Raw genomic sequence first — 24,000 nt, 5'->3', positions numbered from 1 at the left:
CAAGCAAAGATTAAGTGTTATTTACTTTCGTTTACGTTCGGGCTATCTGTACCTAAACGTTTGCTCACCTAAAAAATCTGGTGGTCTGCCACCAACGGTGCCATGCTCTTAAGTGGTTTAACACATCTAGATGGAAACACCAGGAGATGAGAGCTGAAATTCTAATCTGTTGTCTCATATTCATCTTTTGATCAAATCTCTGCTTACAGTAACATGCAGTCTTACGTTAAACAGATTAAAGAAACGTGTTGTTATTTCCATCCATCCATTTTCTGTACCGGGTATCCTACTCAGGGTCGCGGGGGAGCCCGGAGCCTATCCCAGGGGACTCGGGGCAGAAGGCAGGGGACACCCTGGATGGGGTGCCAAACCATCGCACACACATTCACACACTACTGGCAATTACGAGATGCTAATCAGCCTACAACACATGTCTTTCGCCCCCCCTCCCCCCTTTGTTGATTTTCTTTCCTTTAACAGCATGCCAGCAAGCCTTATTCATGATATATACTGGGCAACTATCTATTTCTCTCTCTCTCTCTCTCTCTCTCTCTCTCTCTCTCTCTATATATATATATATATATATATATATATATATATATATATATATATATATATATATATATACACACACATACATATACATACATATATATATATATATATATATATATATATATATATATATATATATATATATATATATATACATATATATATTCAGCCTGAAATTCTATGCTTAGGATTTATGGACGTATACATGAATTGTTTGACTTTGTTCATATAATTATTACAATACAATTCTATGTATATTATACATATACAATTATATTACATATTATACAAACGATATATATTATACAATTATTGGGCAAAGTACGTTTCAGATGTTCCACTCAAACAACTGGAGAAACTAGAGAGAAACGTCACACTGAACACTTCTCGTTAATACAAACAACGACGACGCATTTAAAAAAAAAATATATATTTTTAGCGTGCTTTCTCTCTCTCGTGAAAATATCGGGACTGCTCTGTATTTTTTGACTAGAACTGGACGGCTATAAAACTCTCTGTAAAAACTAGAATTAGTGACAGACACAGAAAGATGACCAGCCAGGCCTGTAAGACGGCGCGGCGATAAAGAATTGTGACAGCTTCATCTATCGTGTCTTTTCAGATGAACAACTCGAAAACAGATTCCGAACCAAAGCAAAATAGAAAAGCTCTTTAAAGTGTGAGGGGGGAAAAAAAAGTGTGCCCTTAAGGACCAAAGCAGCAGGAGGAGGCATCACTCAGGAGTATGGCAGTGAGAGTTAGGGAGAGAGAGAGAGAGTATGGGTGACAGATTAAAAGCTTTTGAGACATTATCTACACAATTACATGTATAGCCAGGTTATAAATTAAGTGCTTCTGACTGATCATCTTTATCCTGTGATGAAACATTACTATCCTGATGGGCGTGGTCTCTTCCAGGATGACTCCGCCCCCCCATCCACGGGGCACAAGGGCTCACTGAATGAGCTTTTCTGCCGAGGATGAAAATGTTGTAAATCATACGCCGTGGCCTTCAGTAAATATATTTCCAGTAAGGCTATTCACATGAAATTTTCACCACACATCAGAATTAACTCAAGAAATCCGCAAATATAAAGAATTCACAACATTAAAGTCCATAAGTAAAGTTGTGTGTGATAAAGTGGAATGACACGGGGAAAAAAAGCATTGAACATGCTAAGAAAAAGCAATTCTCCAAGGCAACGTAAGGCAAGGAACCAGCTGAAATCCGTAAGTAATTATACCCCCTGTCTGTGCAAATTAATATCAGCTGGGTTAGTAAAATGATGGTCTGTAAAAAGGCTTTTTGTTACCAAGGTGTCACACAAGAATCATCTCCTGATGAGTAAAAGCAAACAGCTCGCCCAAGACCTTCGCAACCTTGTTGTTGCGAAACATATTGACGGAATCGGATACAGATGTATTTCAAAATTTCTGAATCCTCCAGTAGGTACCCTGTTATCCACAAGTGGAAGCAACATCACTCCGTCATCAGGAGCTCCTCGCAAGAGTTCTGACCAGGGAGTCAGAAGAATGGAGAGAAGAGTAGCGCGAGAGCCAAGGACCACTCGGAAAGAGCTCCAGAAACACTTGGAGGCAGCAGGTGCCATCGTCACAGAGAAAACAATAGGCAGTGCACTCCACTGCTCACGCTCACCACGCAAGACTCCATTACTAAAGAAAAGGCATGTCGAAGCTCGTTTAAAGTTTGCTACAACTCATTTGGACAAGCCTATGAAATACCGGGAGAGTGCAGTCTGGTCAGACGAGAGCAAACTTGAACTGTTTGGCTGTCATACTACACACCATGTTTGGAGAAGAAATGTCACTGCACATCACCCTAAAAACACTACACCAACAGTGAAGTGTGGAGGTGAAGCATCATGGTGTGGGGCTGTTCTTCATCACATGGTACTGGCAGACTTCATATAACTGAAGGAACGATGAATGGAGCCCTTTACCGAGAGATTCTTGAGAAGAATCTGCTGCATCCACCAGGATGATGAAGATGAGACGTGGGTGTACTTCCAGCAGGACAACGATCCAAAGCATACAGTAAAGGAAACTCTCAATTGGTTTCAGAGGAAAACAATCAAGGTGTTAGAACGGCCCAGCCGATCACCTGACTCGAATCCAACTGAACAAGATTTAAAGACGATATGTTTCGAAGAACGGACCAAAATCACACCTGAATACTGCGCAACATTAATCTCTTCATACAGGAAGCGTCTTGAAGCGTCATTACAAACAAACGCTCCTCCACTAAAGTATTAAATACATTTCAGTTAGCGTGTCCAATACTTTTTTTCCCCGTGTCATTCCACTTTATTACACATCACTTCATTTATGTACTTTAATGTTTGGATTTCTTTATATGTGTGGATTTCTTCAGTGAATACCTGCGTCTGGTGAAAATTTCATATGAATAGCCTCATTGGAAATATACTTACTGAAACAAATGTTGACATGTTCAGTACTTATTTCCACCACTATATGTGAGAGCAGATATTAAACAGCACTTCCTTTAGCAGCCACTCATTTTATTTGTTCTCTCTCTCTCTCTCTTAAAGTTAATAAGACAAAAAAAATAAAAATGCAGCTTGTTCCAGTGTTACAGGGAAACCACAACATCCTCTGACATGAAGACTTTCCTGCTGTGGAAAACAAATCGCGGACACTCGAGACTCCGTCCAAAAAAGCTAGATAAACATTCACTAACCCAACAACTACACAGTTCAAATCTGTTCATATGAAGTGTCCGCCATACAAGTTTAAAAACGAATGCTTTAATACGAACCCGACGTTCGCCTCGTGTCCGAGCTACGGTTATATAAAATGAATCGACATTGAATAAAATATGTGTTTACAAGGCAAAGCTATGACAATTTAATGATGAGGTCTCACAGATTGGCAGCAGGTCAGTAACACACACACACACACACACGTACGCACACGTACGCACACACACAAAAGACTGATTAGCATTTTGAAACAGTAAATTAGCTTTTCAGGAAGAATGCTCTGGAAATGACTTCGGATTACTCCTCTGTTTGGTTTGTATGCCATTGAAGCAAAACTGCCAAGAAACAATTTATTAATGAACAAAAGCGTTAAGTGTATAGTTGGCTTTATTTATTTATTTATTTATTTATTTTTTTAGCCAAGCTGCACACATTTTCTATTTCTAAAAAGCTGCAACAAACATGATAACAAAAAAAAAAATAAAAAAAAAAAAAAAAAAAAAGCTTTTCTTGGGTAGAAATTGTTGTTAAAGCATTTCTATATAACAGGTCTGATGCTGTGTCATTTGTTGTTTTGACTGTAGTTTCGGGCAGTGAAAAGAAAATGAAAGGAGACTCAGCAAATGGTAAATGTAACACCCCCCCAAAAAATAAATAAATAAATAAATAAATAAATAAATAAAAGAGAGAGAGATAGAGAGAGAGAGAGAGAGAGAAAGCGAACATTACCATCGTACATTGAAAAGAAATGCAAAGGTGAGGGTGAGGACACCACGGTGCCGCTTATAATGAGATCGGGATGTGTGTCCGAGGGCCGTCTGCCAAGAAGTCTGCTAAATATTTATGCAATATCTTTAGTATTGACAGACAGGGAGCCTTCCGGCACTTTCTGGTACAGGGTGACAGTGTCACAGAGACAATGAAAGATCAAGACATTCGTGTTCCAGTGGATTTTGTCAGCCGAAGAAAGCCGACACCACTACGGGTGAAGTACCTGGATCATGTCTTCTCTGATTTGCGCCTCGGAGGATACAAGTCGGTACTTCCTCTAGTGCCTCTGTACTCAAGCAAACTGTAAAAACATGTATTCTTTTCTTTAGAGGAAGACAAGATGCTGACAAACATTATAGTTCGTATGTAACTTTGCTAACAAGTAAATCCTGGCATTCGGGGAGACAAAAATACAAGTCAAAGTGGATGAGGCGGGTATTTTATTATTATTTTTTGATTAATCGGTCAAAATGTAGAGCCACTAAACACTAACGCAATGAGACTATGGATACCTTTACACCAGTGGCCACCAACCCTCCTCCTTGAGATCTACCTTTCCTGTAGGTTTCATCTCCAACCAAAATCTAACACACCTGTTTTCGTTTAGATCAAGAGGCAATGATTAGATGGTCAGGTGGGCACGATTATGGTTGGAGCTAAAGTCTTCAAGAAGGTAGATCTCAAGGGAACAGGGTTGCTTTACACCATTACAAAAAATGGAGAGATCACAATTCCGAATCCTGGCGATGACACAGCCATGCATGGCCAGGAGCCCAAGAGATTAAAACTGGCCGTGCTTCTGGTGACACTAGCCAATCGTGAGCATCTGTGAGCTCATGTATGCAGAAGATGGCGGATCGAGGGTTACTCTGGACATGTTAAGCTGCCCTGAGCCATGCCCAGCATGAGCAGTTGGAAAAGATGCGTCTGGCTGGCTTCACGTGTGTCGCCGGAAGCACCGGTTAGAGTTCACAGTCCCCAGGTGGTAGATAATAAGGGAGGGTTAGCTAGTGGGTGGGAACGGAAGAAAACAGGTGGAGAATTGGTAAGTAGCGATCACTAAATAAGCCTAACAAAATAAAGATGCACCATTCTTGCGTTCGGCCCGAGCACCAGATATCCAATGGGAGTTTTAACATTTAAACATCATGTTGGAGTTCAGAGGTGTAAGAAATAAGACAGAAACAGAGAAGCAGTGCATCAGGGAAAGGCTGAGAGCGAGGCTGGTCTCGGAAGGGCACGAGAGAGAGAGCTACTTAAAGATTCACTTTGCAGCAGGAGCCTCCCCGATGCCGGCCCTCTTTGACGAAGGCTTTGACAGGTGCGGGTACGACTGCAGTCCTAATCGGAGGCGTGATCTGCTCACACAGATCGCAGTGCGGTTCAGGCAGAGATTGCGGAGAATAGAAGGAGAAAGACGGGGAGGACGGTCCTGCCTCTTGCCACCAGTTTTACATTATGCATACACTCCCTGTCTGTAAGCGTGAATCATATCTGAGTCGATCTACCATCATAGGGCCGTCTTAGGCTGCATCACAAAAAGTGTTTGTGAGAGAGAATGGGTAATGGAGAAAAGAGGTCGATAGCAGCACACAGCTGAAAAGAGAAGACAAAGAGAGTAAGAGAAACTGAGAGAGAGAGAGAGTGGAAAGAGACGCCCCAGACGAGACAGAAAGCAGCCCTCATGCCGCAGAACCTCTGAAGTACTTCCCTAATCACAGAACTGCTCGGTTATGATGATGAGGAAGCTGTAACGATGGCAGATATTCCCACTTTCATTTCATATTCTGTCACATGTATGGAAAAGCCTCCCCAAGGGCTGAGGCGGCACTAAAACCAGGCCACAGCCACTGATGTCTTAATCACCGCTGTCCTAATCCGTGCAGAGGAACTCGGCTGTAGTGTATTTGATCGCAGCACACGTCTCCAGTCTCGTCTGCTGTCGAGTCGCCCAAAAACCAGGACTTCTCTACGCTTCTCTGCACTAATGAAGCCTCTCCACGGTTGTGCAGAATGTGGTGGCAAACAGATGTTAGGATGTGCTCAGTCAGACACAGAGTGCGAGGAAGAGTGAAGGGGTATAATTACAGGAAACACTGCAACATGCTCACCCATGCAGAGGAAGCGGTACTGAATATATTCCAGTTATGTTGTTTGTGTTTACTAGACAATAGTTTTGAAACGTATCATTATTGTTTGGGGTCTGTTCTGGCACCTTCGGGCTGCCCCGGTGGTAATACTGTGGAGAATTACCACCAGGTAAATTGGAAATAAAAACAGTTCTAGTCAGGGTAATCGCAATCGACGGAGAACATCGCACAAACCAAGCTTCGGTGAACTTACATCGTTGACCAATAGCACACCTGATTTGTCTGCAATATCTTCTGATGGGGCAACAGTAAGAATTTTACAGCCCTGTACTAGACAATTTTGGTTCTTTAGGGTCCGTAGGCAATGCAGATCCAAGCAAGGAAACACTCATTTTAGCAGTCTGCAGGTAAGAGCTTTGATATCAAACTTCCCGACCTGATTAGAAACAATTCCATAAAAAGGGGTTATTCAGGAAGCTGGATGACATGCAACATCTTTTTGGTTAGCCATGTGTAAATACCTAACTGCACCAAAATAGAGGTTTTCGTTATCAAATTTCTACTTAAGTAAGTGAGAGAGAGTGATCAAGAGAGAGACTCACCCAGACAGAGGCCGTCACTCTCTTCATAGCCAACGCTGCACACACACCTGCCCAGTGGGACGAGCCAGTCCCCGTCGGCGCTGCAGTATAGTCGTGGGGTGTCTCGCTCTTCAGCGTTCAACACACAGGCTCCCCTCACCTCCACCAGAGCTGACGAGTGGACACGTGGCACCGTGTCGGGGAAGGCGGCCAGGTTCCTCAGCGTGGACGGACACTTCTTGTAGTAGACGCGCACCGAGAGCAGGGCGATGCACGCGCCCACGTCCTGGAAGGCGAGGTAGAAGCCTTTGGTGCGCACGGGCCCTAGCTCACGCACCTCCGTGTTCAACCGGAGAACTCGTTCGCCTACGTCGGTCTGCGTGAAGCTTTCATCGGCCGCAATCGTGTCTATCTTGGCGTAGTCGGAGGGACGGAAGTGGCTGTGAGGCTCGTCCGTCTCCAGGTAGTGCAGGTTGAAGGTCTCTTTGCATGTACCCGATACCCACGGGATGCTGTTGCAGTCGCGCAGCGTGAAGCGCAGCTCGACGTAGATCCTCTGTGCCTCCTGCCGCGCGATCCAGCTCGAGCGCAGCCAGTTGTTTTGGTTTGGCTCCATTACGTGGCACACCTGGAAGGTGTGGATGGGCCGGTTCTGCTCATCCATCTCTGTGATGGCATCCCACTGCAGGAGAAGGCAGAGAAGGGGTGAGGAAAGAGGAACGAAGAGATGTAAAAAGCAAAGATGAGCGATATCTGGAGACAAATCGAGATGAAGATTAAGGTTGAGATGAAAGAAGTCCAACTTGATAAATAGTGGGACTATGCATCGATCAAGTGAATGAATCACTTGTATATCGGTAAAGCCATATGGGTATGTTCTCGGCAAGAACACCTGAGGAACATCCATCACTTACAATAAATGGGTTGATTTCTTGGCTCATCCTGCCAGCTGCAGCATTAGCAGCTAGTGTGTGTGTGTGTATATATGTATATACACACACACTCTGTCCATATGACGCATACATCCACTTATCACGTTCTCGAAAAAACACCTGTCTTCCACTGATAACATCATCCCATTGATATATATACCATATTGATAACATCACTGAGTACTTCCTGTTCCGTTTCTCTTTTAATCATAAAGAACCATTTGTTTTGCTAGCACGCTAATCCTTCGGACCCAGTCATGAGACGGAAGGCTTTAAACGTGGCATTATATCCTTGGTGCATTAGCACCGATGTGAGAATTGAATATTTTGTTGTTGGTATGTCGGTGATATTGCCATATATAGTATTACATTCATTTGATTTTTTTTTGCATTGGTGTCAGCAGTTGGACAAGGTAATAGAAAACAAACAGCCAGTCAGTATATGAATATATCACAAGAACAAAGCAGAGCATGGCTTTGTTCCTGCCTGAAATAAAGTTATGGATATATTGAACAATATCTAGTGGGAAATAGGACCACTCTTCAAGAGGAACGGCCGGCTGTCACAGCTGGGCTACTGGGAAAATACAGTGCTGGACTGCGGGCTTATTTCGTACCTTGAAAGAATATCCATAAACGGATGGCGAGAGAAAGAGTAAAAGACATCTTGCGGTCCTCGAACAGTCTGAGAATTTGATAATACACAGACCGGTCACTTTATTAGGAATGCTGTGGAACGTCCACAAGACGAGTCTGAAATAAGCTAGTTCCTGTTATCGCTAACGTTATAGCAGCTACAAACGGTTCTCTCTTTTAATTCTCTCAAAGTTAATAAGACAAAAAAATAAATAAATAAGGCAGCTTGTCATTGTTACAGAGAAACGAGAAAGCCGTCTGTCGTGATGTCTTTCGGGTAAAGGAATACTGCACTGGCACTGGAGACGCCGCCAAAATATGCAGAACAAACATCTCCTCGGAGAAATCTTCACCGTGTCGACAACTGCGCACGTTACTAGTGAAAAAGTCTGGCAAGGACTAGATTATACGTTTAAACCGACTTTCTAGGGTGGGGAACGTTTTGGTTGTGTTTAACAGGAAACATCTTGTTTTCCAGCCACTCTGTTTGTCTCGTCTTTCCTAAAGCGGCTTTCCCCCCGTCTGAAACACGCCGTCGTGATTTCGAACATAATTCTCTTACCAAATTAAACCATCGTCTGGCTCTCAAGCTGCCGCAGTGACGAGATTTAGTCACCTAAAAATACAGCCTACGCCATATTTCAATCATTTAGCCTACTCTCTGCATCTGTCTCTCTCACTCTGTATGTCTGTCTCTGCCTTTCTCTCTCGTCTTGTAATTAATTACCAGGGATGCACTTCATTAGCACAAGGCCTTCTTCTCATTCGCTTCCATTATTGAGATAATAAGCTAAGGTCTGCTAATAGCCACTCAATCAAAACAAAAGGGGTAGGAAGAAGAAAAAAAAAAGATCTGTACTCTTCATGCTCCTCGACAGCTGTTAAAAACGAAGACTTTGTTTAACCTCATGTTAATGAGAGAGTAAATCCAGGCCAGTAAATATGTTAACGTGTTTACATGCCTGTTTTTAGCATCACCGAGCTTTTATTGACGGACGACGAACGTACCTTACATTATTGCTTTTCTTTTTCGTTTTTTCCCCAGCAAATTCTGTTGTAGTCACCAATGAAACCGAATGTACACACATTCCCAAACCGACCATGTGCTCAACGCACTGAATCCAATTGAACTCCTATCCAAAATGCAAAAACTGGTCAGGTAGACAGATTTTATCTGAAGTACAATTCGGACAGGGTAAGTTTCTCAGACATACGTCTGTTCAGACCGCTGAAGTAATTACGGTCGTTTCGCATGGTATAAGCATTACTAAATACCATGTGTACTAGAGTATGTACTAGGGCTGTCGTGAGACGTTTTCTGTATCGACGTACTGGCATTTGTACTTGGACTTGGTCCTCGGGCATCGGTCTCGCTAAATATGGTCTAGTTCTCGACCGAGAATTTGTCAAAAATAAATAAATAAATAAATAAATAATAAATTCCAGTTGTCTTTTGACATGCACAAAGTTTGACAAGAAGTAACCCGTCTTCTAGTAAACAAACTAATCATTGGCGAAACGCATGAATTACGCCAATCAGCGGAAGTAAAGGCCTAGCCTCAAGAAGGATTTGATGGTTTTTGCTCTCCATCTTGACTCTGTCTCACTTTCAGTTGGTCTTGATCTTGACTTGTCCTCGACCCCCTCAATACTCGGCCTTGACTCGATCTCTTGACAATAATGCTCTTGACCACATCCCTATTATGTTTGCCTCATTTTACTGCAAATTGATAGTGCTTCGCATGACCATAATATAATCTGTAACTGGACTAAGAATAGGTAACCTACGTGTTGGCGAGCCCTTATCAAATATCATGTAGTTTATCCTTCTGCATTTAGATCTCAGCCGGTACTTGGTTCCTGTTTGATTCCAGTTTGGTTTCGGCAGTAGATAAGATAAGATAAGATGTACCTTTATCGATCCCCCATAGGGGAAATTCAAGAATAAGACAACACAAAAGAGCTTTCTGGAGAGTCTCTATGGTGAATAAAAAAAAAAAAAAAAAAAAAAAGCATGAAACCTCTTTTCCCAAAGGATATAAATGGATTCTTTACCAAAAATGTCAATTTGCACAGGATATACAGTATACTACCTTATATATTACTTGTGGGTATTTCTACTGGTCATTTTGAAGACGGTAAAAGATTTGCACAGAGATCCAGCAGTAATAATGACAAATAATTACCCCCATCTCCTCATGCAAAACTAATCCAGTCTGAATAGGACTTTATTCTTATCTTAATTACTATCCAGATGTCTTCAAAAACCTGTCTACATTTGATTGTTCTGGGGGTTAAACTCGGCCGAAATACGGCTTCGGTGGTAGACAGTAGAAAAGAAGGAGCGGTTCCCGGAGGATCTCGATATTGAATAAAAAAAAAAGCACAAAAGCTCTTTTCGAACAGGATATAATGGAATCTTTACCAACATGTCAGTTCAGACAGGATATGTATTATCTGGGGTTATTTCTCCGGGTCCTTTTATACTAGTCAAAATTCATCTCGGTCTTTCCAGACACGTGCACTTACGTCGAAAATCCCAGAGATACGCCAGTAGTAATTACATTACCCCACCTCCCCGTGTAAAACTAATCCAGTCCGAACAGGGCTTTATTCTAAGCTTATTTACATCTACGCCTGAGCCTCTTTCAAAGGAATAGGCCAGATTCTATCTTCACCCTCCCCCCATCTCGCCTTTTTTTCCTTTTCACCGTCTCATGTCCTGACATTACTCAAGAAGAACAGAGAGCACAGCGAGAGCGTGTAGCAGCGGCGCACTCTAAATCTCATCCTGGAGGGCTCTAGGATGTATCACCGGGCTTTGCGGCAGGGATAAGATATCAGAGAACAGCTTAAGACAGGACACCCACTGATAAAAATGGCTGTGATGGATGAACCCGAAATCACTTGCTACACATCACATTATGTTGGCTGGAGTTCAGAGATTGGGATACAGATGCAACCGAGATCTACCCTAGAAGAGACGTCGAGGAAAGGAAGCCCATGCCGGCGTCAGATATGAAAGCTTCCGGGACTTTTCAATACGGATCTCACTGAGACGATGATAGACATTATTTATACTTTGCATACAAATGTCCGTCACATTTTTGTGCTGAAAAAACAAAACACTCCACTGGATTTTCACTACGATAGAATGGACACACGTTATATACTCTATAGATGACGGTGATGTAGTTTAGAAGTTTAGCGAACCATTTTATTGGCTCAGTTTAACGGTTAAACATATTATTTCTGCATTTATTCAATATTCAACAAAGAAAAACGTCCAGTCCTTGATATGGTATCAGTCAGTTCATTTCCCACCACAGGAAAGCCTTCAGGACAGAGGATGATCAGCGTGCAGGTTTCTCTATAGCATTGAAAGCTGCATTTTTGTTTGTTTGTTTGTTTGTTTGTTTGTTTGCTTGTTCGTTCAAGACAGAGGGGGGAAAAAAAAAAAGATAACATGCATAATGTTATAATTATTATAATTAGAATGTTTTGATTATAATCAAAAGTTACGGATTTTTACGATGGCAAAGTGGATTTTGTTCGATTTCGAATGAACATGAATGAAGTCTTAAAAATAAAAATACAACGCAAACATAAACCTAAACCTTAACCTTTGTCACTTTTTTTTATTTGAACCAAGTCGTGTTATAGTTACTAAAGTGTGAGACTCGTCGGTGAAACTCGAGGCAATCATCCACTTGGGAATTTGTATGAATTTGATGAGGTGGAAACGACGTGGTTGGAATTGTTACGTGAATAAAGTCAGAGAAAAAAATACAATACAAAGCGTGACCTCTGCCCCTAACCCTAAGCTTAACCTCCGTACCTGTTTTCTTTAGAATGAGCTGTGCGAATTGTTACAGATTTGCAAGTTTGGGATTTATTGATGAAATTCAGATACGTGCAAACTTTACCTTCATTACCGGGAGCAGGAATTCAGACGGAGATTTATATTATTATCAGGAATTATTCAAGAAAGAACAAACAACTGGCCAAAAATGGACGATACGTCATTGGTTTCCTCCTCGATTGCGTTCGCCTGTACTGTGTTAGCGCGTTCGTGTCGGTTTTCGAGCGGGTCGTGCACTGATCGTAGGGTCGGCGGTTCGATTCCCGGCCCACGTGACTCCACATACCGCAGTCTCCTTGGGCAACACACCGAACCCCGAGTTGCTCCCGATGATAAGCTAGCACCTTGCACGGCAGCTCTGCTACCGTTGGCGTGTGTGTGAATGAGCCCCAGCGTAAAGTGCTTTGTAGAACCGCTAAGGTTAAAAGACGCCACATAAAAGTGCAGACCGTTTAGTAGTCTCACGACGTCCTATCACGCAACTTGTTTTTTTTTTACGTCCAGGCGTTGTTTTTTGTTTACGTTTATTGTTTCCTGCTTTGATTTGTGTTTGTTCGAAACCCATTCGTCCTCAGTCTTGATCCCCGCGCTGTATTCTGACTATGATTTCCGGACTGCTCACGATAAATATTACGCAGAGCAGCTGAACATTACATTAACGAGTAAATATGAAGATATTCGTGACGTACTGAATAATAATAATAATAATAATAATAATAAAAACAGTGCACTGCTAATATTCCAACACTCCAGTTTAATTGAAAAGTTTTCCACCCAAAACTACTTGAAATTCTATATACAATAAAAACCCTTTGGTGACTGGTTTAATATTTAATATTCAGATCCAGAGCTCAACAATGACTAGAGATGACAGAAGTTCTAGTTGGGGACGACTAGAGCAACACGAGAACTTTGAGGAAAACGCTCCGATGCAATTTATCGCAACGTTATCATAAAATCACGTGTCCCGACCCTTTAGACGTTGCGATATTCCCTGGCTGTCTTCGACGGCGGTGGAGATGATCACGTATCTCGGCGATCCGCATGCGTCGCTAAGGATGTGAAACCATAAAAGTTTCATCGCACCCTCACACTCGGAAACACCTCCCATACGTGTAGAGGTTTGATATGGATGAAAGCCTGCGTGAACATAAAATATAAATGAGCGTTTATCAAACGATCTCGTCACCGATTTCCACTCAGTCTTTACAACCCTGTGAATAGACTAGCCATCTACTTGAACTTGTGTTTCAAACCCTCTGGGTAACAATGAGACCGAACGGGCAATTCCGCCCTCGAACACTCGAACACTGTGTCCACACAATCGCTCGATACACTCACAACGTCTATTATTCCGCTATAGATTTGTGTTCGCCAGGCCTGGCCAAGGGCACGAATCTTCAAAGCTATGATTTTCCTTTCCACTCCAAGAGTACACGCGTCTCTGAGGAACGGTTTAACAGACGTTAAAAGACCAGGTTCGCTATCAGGATGTCGCATCGGTCGCACATCGAGGGAAAAATAAAATACAATTAAGGTCGGGTGAAACTAATTATTGTGTAATTATTAAACACACATTAACCTTGGGTAATGAGAGAGCTTGGCAAAAGAGATACTGACACTGTCCTTTTGACTCAATAATTGATTAATTGACTTCTCTGTTCTTCAGGGTGACATCTGTGAAATAATTAGTCTGCTTTGAATAGATTAGACAATGACACCGACATTGTCTGTTGGCTGTCTAGACCAACATCGTGGAGTAATAAGGTTCATCCACACAACACGCACACTCTTTATCGCGATGGTCATTTCAAGCGTTTTCACTATATCTAATAGAGCTGCGTTTCACGGTATTCGAATGCGCCAACAAAAACGCAGTGCCCTCCATTAATATTGGCACCTTCGGTAAATACTCAGCAAAGGAGCCTGTGAAAAATTGGCTTCATTGTTTAACCTTTTTTCGTTTAATATTTTGTTCCGAGAAATTCACGAAAATACACGTGCGCCGTGAATCTACTCACTGAACGTTACACTGATTAGCAAGTGAGAAGACATCTGCGACATAATGAATCAGAAATAGTTACCTGCCGACACTCCCACCCAGACTGCTTGAAATACGATATATAAAATAAAGTTCGAGTTCGAAAAGAATTGATGATAGAAGTTCTCGTTTGGGACGACGGCGGGATGATAAAACGAAAATGTGGTCGGGAACAATAACTTTTAGCAGCAGTCGTCCAACAGCTGTCTCACCAGGGTCCAAAACTGGCTGTAGTTTACGACTGATAGCGGCCATAATGGACTTAATGTGAAGTTTGTAGCCAGTTGTGGCTGCTGCTGTCACAATACAGTGGTTCGAGTGAGTTAAGACCGTGTTGTTGTTTTTTTTTTGTCTTTGAGACGTTTTAAAGACGTATAGCATCGGAGTCGCAGACAACAAATGGCAGAATCTCGAAAAAGCGCCCACTGAGCTTCGATGTGACTTGCTGTGTGCGTGGTAACCTGTGAAACTTGAGGCAAATGCGGCGGAAGGTTCGTCAAATAAATAAATAAATAAATAAATTCCAGCTAGTTCATCTGATATCTTTTGGAGCACACCACGCTCGTTTAAATTCCAGTGGAACGATGTGATTACTGTGAGCCGATGTAAAAGTAGACATATTAGAACCCTCGAGTAACCAATGAGGGAACCCGAATCCCATCGGACTGTACTCTTAAGCGGAACAATAACCAGCGTTTACAGTCGGTGTGAATTATTCTTTCCTTTCCAGGAACAATACAGGAGGGATTCGGGAACGTTAACGTCTTGAACGGTGAAGCTTAAAAACGTATAAAACTGAAGGGTCAACACGGTTAAACGTGGAAACGTGGCATTTCAAGAGAAACACCATGTTTCAGACAAAACACCCTCAACACCGTGGAAGCAAAAATGCTTCTGTAGTCAGAGGAGGTGAAGGTTTTGTGTAGGTTTTTACCTCCTACAGCTTCAGAAGCACTTTGAAGGAGGTTTGTCGAAAAAAAAAAGGTCCAGTCTGTTATGTTATAGACAGACAATAGCTAGATGGCAAAGAATGTAGTTGTTTGTTAAAAAAAACGTTTTACTCATCCGTCCGTCCATCCATTTTCTGTACCGCTTATCCTACACAGGGTCACGGGGAGCCTGGAGCCTATCCCAGGAGACTCGAGGACACCCTGGACGGGGCCCCAACCCATCGCACGGCACACTCGCACACCCATTCACACACTGTGGACAATTTGGAAATGTCAATCAGCCTACAACGCGTGTCTTTGGACTGCGGGAGGAAAGCGGAGTACCCGGAGGAAACCCTTTTAAGCACGGGGAGAACATGCGAACTCCGCACAGTCAGGGCAGAGGCGAGAAGCAAACCCCCAACCCCGGAGGTTCAAAGGTAAATGTGCTAACCACTAAGCCACCATACCCCCCAGGTTTCACTCATATCATAGATTAGTACTTGCATCTAGGGATTGTCTAGGGATCCTGAAAATTCCACAGCCATCCAGCCAAGCAGGATGTTATCAGCACCCCAGAGTGCTCTAGTATATGTTTGTTGGTTGTTTAAAATACTATCACATTCATCAGTTGAATATTACCATAAAGCTGACCCGCCAAGGTCACCTGTCCACTTGCAGAGCTTACTCGCCCACCCGTGCGTCTCTTGCGTTTTCGTACATCCTTGGTGGTGGTGGAGTTATCACTTTGTATTATTTATTTCTGATCTCCTTAGGGGTTCCTGAAAATATCCCAGCCATACAGATTTCAGTTCGAGGACATTGATATAGCCGATATAATTAAATAATTAAGCTGAAAAAAATAACCGACATTCTTCTATCCGTTCTTCTATTATATTCCGCAGAGTCATAAGGCAGCGTCTGTAATGTTCTCGGATTCTCTCCGAGTGAAACAATTTCAATCTCGTTTTAATCAAACTAGCGAGATGAGTCCAGAGAACATGAAAAACATCTAAATTAGCTCTGGGCAGATTCAGACGTATCCCCTTTGGGTCATCTCTTACTTAAGCGCACTTTTTTTTTCTTTTAAAAAAAAAAAAAAAAAAAAAAAATCTCATTCTGTTTTCATTATCTCACAACTGTTTTACATCCCAAACTCAAATGCTGGTCTTTGTTCTACAAGGACTTAAAGTTCACATGAACAGGAAGTGGAAGAAAAAAAATTCGAGGTAGTACAAATCTGGCAACCACAAACCAGATATTTATTGGGTAGTGGATTATATGGTAGTGTATGTGGTGCTGGGATGAATATTTCGGGTACAGTTGTTGTTACTGGGGTTTTTAAACAACGTCTACCCTTACACAGATTTTCTATGAATCATTCTCTACCCTTAATCGGTTTCCGACCATAGTACTGTTGTTGGGCAGGTATTTTGGTCGTGGAATGTTGCTTAAAACCTCCAACAACAGCGCTACACCAGGTCCACAAGTACCACCGCCACCCCCACCGCACACAGTACAATGCTGGTCTCACTGTTGTGCTGAAAATGAAGCACCACTTAAATTATATCTGCTCAGTAGTGGTCCTATTTTGGCTATGTTGGCTATGTTAGCTTTTCCGTTAATGGACAGGGTAGAAAGGGTGTGTGTGTGTGTGTGGGGGGGGGGGGGTTGGCCTACAGTCGGTAACAATACACCTGCAAAGTATCCTGGCTAATATGTTAAATTGACTTGACTTAAGTGGCCACTCGGTTTTATGTTCCAGGAGCCGACTTCCTGTAACTTCCCGCATTGGATATAAAACACCGATGCTTGCCTACAAAGCCAAAAACAGACCACCTCCCTCAAAGCACTTATCACACTCCCTCTGATCTTCTAGCACTGCTCATTAGGACCCAAGGGATGGGTACAAGGAAGGCATGCATCAAGACTTCTCCGCTCTGGTGCCTAGGTGGTGGAGTAAACTTCCCCCAGACGTCCAAAACGCCGAGTCACTGGCTGTCTTCAAATGACGACTAAAGACCTACCGCTTCCTGAAGTACTTTAATCAGCACTTTTATATTTAAATATTAAAAAAACATTTTGTCTTGTGCTTTTCACATACTATACTTACCTCTCCAAAAGGGTTTTTAGACTGAGAGTACTCTTAGTCCTTGATGTAGTGAACAAGTACGAGAATGCATTTATTGATAAGTGCTCTAGATAATGGCGTCTACCAAATATCACACGCGTAAATACAAATCTATGCCTTCATCACATAAAAAATGAATCTGACCCGGGTTTCGTTTTTACGTCCACCTTTATTTCTGACCTCGATCCCTGCAGAAGAATGGAAATGAATCGGGGGAGACTGGTTGAATGAATGACAGCCGGCGGGGTCATCGTCGACACTTCCCTCTTCAAACGCAGGTCCTTATTCTCGGACCGTATCTCTGAGCTCTTTTGTCATGAGACAAAGGCGCCCACTGAAAGATCTACCCCCTGAAAAGAGCTGATCATTCAGGAAAAGAACGACGGAAGCTCGTGGCACGTCCTATCAAGGTGCTTTTAACCAGGGAACGCTCACTGGCGGGTCTTTTCCCATCCGGACAAGACGGGTAAGTAAATGTTTGTGTTTGGCTTGAAATCTAGACAGTCATGATCGATGTGATATTAAGTGGGCGAGCGAAAATCTAACATCTATCAACAGTTCGTCGATAAAAGGATCAGCGTACAGAGCGTCACATGATATCACAAGGTCTGAGTAACATGATAAGAATGATGCGAGGCGATCAAAGTCCGTAATTCCCAACCGGATTCAAGCCACGTTTCCTACCAATAGCAGACAAGCTAAACAGAACAGTTTACAGAAACCCTTTCAAATTCATTGTTTTCTCTTCTGTCCTTTTGTAAAAAATACCAACCCAAATGGAGATCAAATCTAGGGGATGTTCCACTCTGTGTAATCCCCTGACATTTACATCTCGAAATCCAGTGAAACTGCACAGAGAGACCAGAATCTCAGGAAAGGGACTTCTTTTCTTCTTCTTCTTTGCATTGGAAAAAGTTTCACCATGGTGCGCAGGCATTTCTGATTCGCAGTATCCGCTACACGCCTTTTAATCACAGCTCGCTACGGACTTCATCCACTTCGTAATCCATCATTTCCCGCTACCAAATCCAGGATTTTGTGATTTTGCGATCGCAGCGATGAACGCGAAATCGGCGAGACGCCACTATATTCGGAGGCGCTGGCAATTTTGCGGGATCACCGCAGATTTTCCACAGATCCGGGCCGAGACGAGTCACGTGACGACATCACGACGCGCGTCCACTCGAAGCCCTCTTCGATTCACCTGCGTCGAACACGACTACAGCTGAAAGGTCTCGTTTACCAACAGACGTCGCCGCGAAAGAGCGCGAAAAACAATTTCGTGCGTTTGCGATGTCGCCGACTGAAGTAGTTTTCCACGGAAAAAAAAAAAGCACGAAAACGTCGCGGATTACACATCGCGAATTTTGAAAAAAAGATGCAGCAGAATGAAGCGTTTTTGGCCGCAACAATCGCAAAACAAAACGCAGTGAAATACTGTACAGCAGAAATGGTACAGAAATAGATACACAGTCTGCGCTTACACGTTTCCTTTGTTTACCATAGCCTATATCTGGGGATATTGATTAGATTTAACTATGATTATTGGTGGCTGTGGACCTGGCAACCTTCGAGACCAGGGGAGCTTAGCCCTGCTAGCGCATTTATACCAAATATCTAGACAGATAAGATATGTTATGCGCATGTGGGGAACAAAAGTGAACTAGTGAATCTCTTTATTGAGAATGTTGCACTAGACAAAAAAACTACTCTGGGTTTCGTGATTAAGGGAAATAATTTTTATTTTTTTTAAAAACCAGATACAAAAAGATTCAAGGGCGATTGGGCATGCAAATGAGAAGCAGCACCGATTTGTCACTTGCTGTGCTGCACGAGCTCATGGTGATGTATTGAGCTCACACTAGCTGCTTAGCTCCAGTATGAGAAGTTTAGAAAACAATATTGGTCTGTTCCTACGGAAAACGGATACAAGACACAGCATTAGGGTGTAGACAGAGTGTGATAAAAGACCTAAAAGAGGTACAAGTACTGTGAGTGTGTGCGTGCGTGTGTGTGTGTGTGTGTGTGTGGTTTAAGCTATAGGGTAGGTAGGAGTAATTTGATATTGTTTAGTGCCTCCCCTCACCACAGTGAAACAGAGACCGGCTTAAAAGGGTAGAAAATTGTTTTTCAGCTCTTTTAGAAGCTCCGGTGCGTTCGCTCACAATGTCAACATCACTCTGTCTACGGATCAAATCTCTGCCGACCCTCGACCGTCTTAAATACGTGTCATACGAAACAGCCGTATACACACATTGTAACTTCAGGTAATCACATCCGCACAAACTGGCGTCGATGGCGCGTCTCGCCGCCGAGGGACGAGGGATGTTCAGCAATCTGGCGATCAGAGATGGGATTTTACAGACAGGTTTTACTTTCCCTTCCGATCCAGCCTAAAATACGCCACGTTACAGAATCAATCCCGCTCCTTCAAAAGGATCATCAGTCACTTTTAGAACTGTCCTGCGAGTGTGTAAAGAAAGATTTGGTTCAATATAAAAGACGGCTTTTCGGGTTTTTTATTGATTTCTCAGTTATCTTCTTATGAGCTGTATATCAAGCACATCATTAACCACGTAATTAGTTAAAGATAAATGCCAAATGAAAAGCAAGCAGTCATGTTAGTGGTGCATCCACTCGTAAAACACCACCCCCACCACCACCACCACCACCACCCAACCCCCCCTCCATCGATCTAATCAATGGAGTTCCCGTGGGCTGTTTTTTTCCTCCCGAGTTTGGTCTTGCCAACTCTCCTCCATCACATGACAGCAAACAACCAGGGAGGATGAAGGTGAATGTGCAGGGGTTGGCTTCATTGCCCCACATCGTTTCATTACTGCTCCATAACGGGGCAGGAGGAAGGAAATCATGCTCATGTCTGCTTCCTAGACTTAACGACAGGCTGAACACTTCTTGCGTTGCGCCACTTGGGATCCTAGAAGTTTGTGCTTAAGGTCTCGAGCATGTTGCGTTCTGTGTTCAGACAAGCAAATCAAATCGGATTTTCAGACTATACGATTGGACCGAGACCCCAGACATGTTTGTGCGGGCTTTCATCTGAGCGAAGTCAGATTTTTAGGACTTTAGATCGGTCAATCATACAGAATTCCAAATTGTTGCTGGTTTTTCTTCTCATCATCGGTGCGCAGCGTTATTTCATATCAGCAATCATTTTCACACCTCATCGTTTTTCTTATGATAATTCGGCAGTCTTACGACGCAGGTAGGTTTGAAAGGAATTCGTTCGGGGCTGGCTTTCATGATCTAAATGGAAATTTGCTTTGAACCAATGAGGCGATTGCTTGTCGGTGTGAATTAGATGGAACACTGTGATAAAAAATCAATAAAAGATCCCGTCGACATTACTTGAGTGAAAATCCAGCTGGCGTTACAAGAGAATCCCATCTCGCTCAGATGAGACTGCCGCAGAGGCCGAAGGGATCGGGCGCGCTGGACCTTGGGACTTCCATTCCCACCTATATCGAATAACTGTATCTCATTCCGGCCGTGAATCTATACCCTCTAAAAGACTGACAGGTAGTATGAGGGAATTACATCTCCAGGCTGTGAAGTGCTTCTTTAGAACGGCGTAACACAAAGCGGCGAAGGCACAAAAAGGAACTCGCTGGAGACGGCACCGGTGAAGAGAGGAAGTGATTTACTGCATTAAGATGAAGCAAAAGGGGCCTCTTTGAGAAAATACGGGTCTGCTAGTGCAAGGTTACATTACCTGCATGCTCATCAATGTCTTGAACCGCCTCACCTCAAACGGCTTTTAAAAGACATTCAGATTCTCTGCAGATACGAGTGGCACTCGTGTCTCATCTATACACGACCGCTCTTTAAAAAAAAAAAAAAAAAAAAAAAAAAAAACGCCTATAAATCATTCAAATCTCGACAGAGCATTGAGAACGATTCACAGAGGAAGAGATGGACGGGACTTTAAAAAAAAAAAAAGGTCAAGCGGCCAGCGCGAGAGAACATTGAGGGATCGTTAATCACCCTTTGATGGAGATGGCTCTCAGGTGCACCGCTAATGTCCCCCTTCTGAATTTGCAAACGCTACTGCTTTCAGACCAGTTCACCTCACCGAGGGATATCGCTGGACTCATATCGCTCCTTCTCCGGAGAGGATAAAGGACGTGCGGATGTACTGTACGTATCATCGAATTCGACTCGTCCGAAGGTTTTCTATTCAAGGACTACTTGAATGAATAATCGCTCTGAAGGAAACCCTGTACGGCTCCGCATTATTAGCCCGGGTTAGAGCTATGTCCGGTGCTATAATATAAAAATATCCCGGAACAGATTATGTACAATAACGGGAACATCGTCCAGAGCACATGAAGTCCTAGTGCTTTAAAAAGAATGAACATTATTTAGAGTCATAATTACACCATCATAAAGAGCCTCGTTACTGAATGGCCGTTAATTAATACATTACAATGCCGTTGCTACGTCGTTAGCGCTCAGCGTGCATTACTATCTGTTTAGCGCAGGGATGCTTTACTGCACTATGCATGCATTTTAAAGCAGAATTTTATTTATTTTTTTTTTGTTTTTGTTTTTTTTTCAATAAATTGAAGCCATTCACAAAGCTGCGCTGTAGAAAAATGTTACTATTTTGTAAAACGGGTTGTGGTGCACTTTGCTTGTTGTCCCAGTTTAATCTGACGCTTCTGGGAGACATTAAGGACTAAACAGGATGCCTAAATAGTAATGACACTAATGGCATACCGATCTATAGCATTTCCATGGCAACAGTAATGTGGTTCATTAAAACAAAACAAAGCAGAAAAACTACTTCCAGTTTTGGCTACTGGCACTCCGAGTTACGAACCAAATGCAGATCCAGGTACGGATATTTACAGCACTAAACAGATACAGGATGTCATCGACTACGTTTACATGGACGGCAGTAATCTACTTATTGATGTTATTCTGAATAAGACAATATTCTGATTAAGGTGTTTACATGCGTCGCTTTTAGAATACTCCTTTCATGTTCACGTTACAGAACATAGTCAGATTAACGGGACGCGTCATTACGTCACCGCGCCACGCCGTCCGACGTTCCCTCCAAAATTTCACGTATCGACGTAGAGTTCGTCTTCGTTATGGTAGCGTATACAGTTCTGGGTGTTTCTATTTTTAGTTTTTACGGACGCTTCCAGTGCGGTTGATTATTTGTCGTGCCGTACGTGCAAATAGACGACTGCTTGAAGCCGTGGGCTGCGTCCCAAACCGCATACTTTCCTACTATGTAGTAGCCGAGATACGTGTATTTCTCCTACTATATACTGTAGCGGGTAAGTACGCGGTTTGGGACACGGCCGTGATCTCTTGTTTGCCGTCAAACGGTTCTGTGCTGCCGTGTGTGTACGTGTCCTGTCGCAATATGCGGTGAAAACTCCCACACGGCGTTAATAGTGTGATTACGGTGTGTACACGTCTGTAACGCACGTCGATAACGCGACTAAAACAGGAAATACTCCACACGTCTTAATTCCATTTGTGTTTACTTCGAGTATGACTTTAATCGGATTAAGGTCATCAATAATCGCTGTTTACATGCTAGTTTCTCAATCAGAGTATCGTCTTAATCGGGTTAACAGTGGATTATTGTTGTCCGTGTAAACGCACTGACTGATTACACCCTTAAAACCTACCTTTTTGGACTTGTTTCTAAACTTGCGCCATGATGATGTATGACGTATCTAAGATGACAAATCATACATGTACAAACACCCCTTCCAAATCTGACCCAAGTCGCTCTGTGTATTGCTCTCACTGACTTCACATGCTTAAAAAAGAAATTTCCACTCACCTCACTCTTTTTTCATTTACTCGCTGACGCTCTATTTACAAGAGCAAACAGATACATACATGATTCCGGGCCTATATTCTTTTGCGATCGTGTTTGTTATCAACACAGAGATTCTCCCGCTGTGTGTTGTCGGCTTGTAAAAAGTTTAACACCCTCGCTTGGTTGTGTCTAGTGTCATTATTCATTAAAAGAGATTGAATCTGTTTGGCGATGTGTCAACACTGCTGTTCTTAAACTGTTGTTGCTATGAGGCTGCTTTGCAATTTGCTGGAATGCCCTTTTAGTGATTTTCAGGAGACTGGGTTTAGCTTTCTGACAGGTGAGGTAAACATAAAACCTGGTTGTGCCAGCTTTAGCAGCAATAGCTGCAACCAAACACTTCCGATAACTGGAGATCAGACTTTCATTTACTTCTAGGACTAGGATTTACTCCTGTTCTTTGGATCGTTGTCTTGCTGCATAATCCAGTTGCGCTTGAGTTTCAACTTACGGACTGAAGACTCCTTTAGGATTTTCTGGTAGAGAGAGGAATTCATGTTTCCTTCAATTATTGCAAGTTTCCCAGGCCCTGAAGCATCAAAGCATCCCCACACCATCACACTTCCACCACCATGCTTCACCGTAGGTAAGATGTTCTTTCTGTGGAATTCCGTGTTTGGTTTACTCCAGATGTAACGGGACTCCTGTCTTCCAAACAGTTCACTTTCGGCTCATCAGTCCACAGAACATTCTCGCAAAAGGTTTGAGGATCATCAAGGTGTGTTTAGCAAAATTCAGACGAGTCTTAATGTTCTTCTGGGTCAGCAGTGGGTTTCACCTCACCACTCTTCCATGGAGGCCATTTTTACCCAGAGTCTTTCTGATAGTGGAGTCATGAACAGTGACCTTTATTGATGCGAGA

The 24,000-nt window shown here is 42.8% G+C and overlaps 1 protein-coding gene across 1 annotated transcript in view; it reads right to left on the bottom strand.

Annotated features, from left to right (window-relative positions):
* Positions 1-24,000, bottom strand: part of epha6 (eph receptor A6) — a 163,306-nt gene that overhangs the window by 113,990 nt on the left and 25,316 nt on the right. Inside the window, exon 3 of the mRNA XM_017456830.3 lies at positions 6,760-7,420. Coding sequence (XP_017312319.1) covers positions 6,760-7,420 — 661 coding nt within the window. The remainder of the gene's footprint in view (positions 1-6,759; positions 7,421-24,000) is intronic.

Source organism: Ictalurus punctatus, chromosome 26 (assembly GCF_001660625.3).
Source record: "Ictalurus punctatus breed USDA103 chromosome 26, Coco_2.0, whole genome shotgun sequence".
Lineage (NCBI taxonomy): Eukaryota > Metazoa > Chordata > Actinopteri > Siluriformes > Ictaluridae > Ictalurus > Ictalurus punctatus.
The sequence above is the reverse complement of the archived record's forward strand: the minus strand, read 5'-3'. Positions and strand labels throughout refer to the sequence as shown.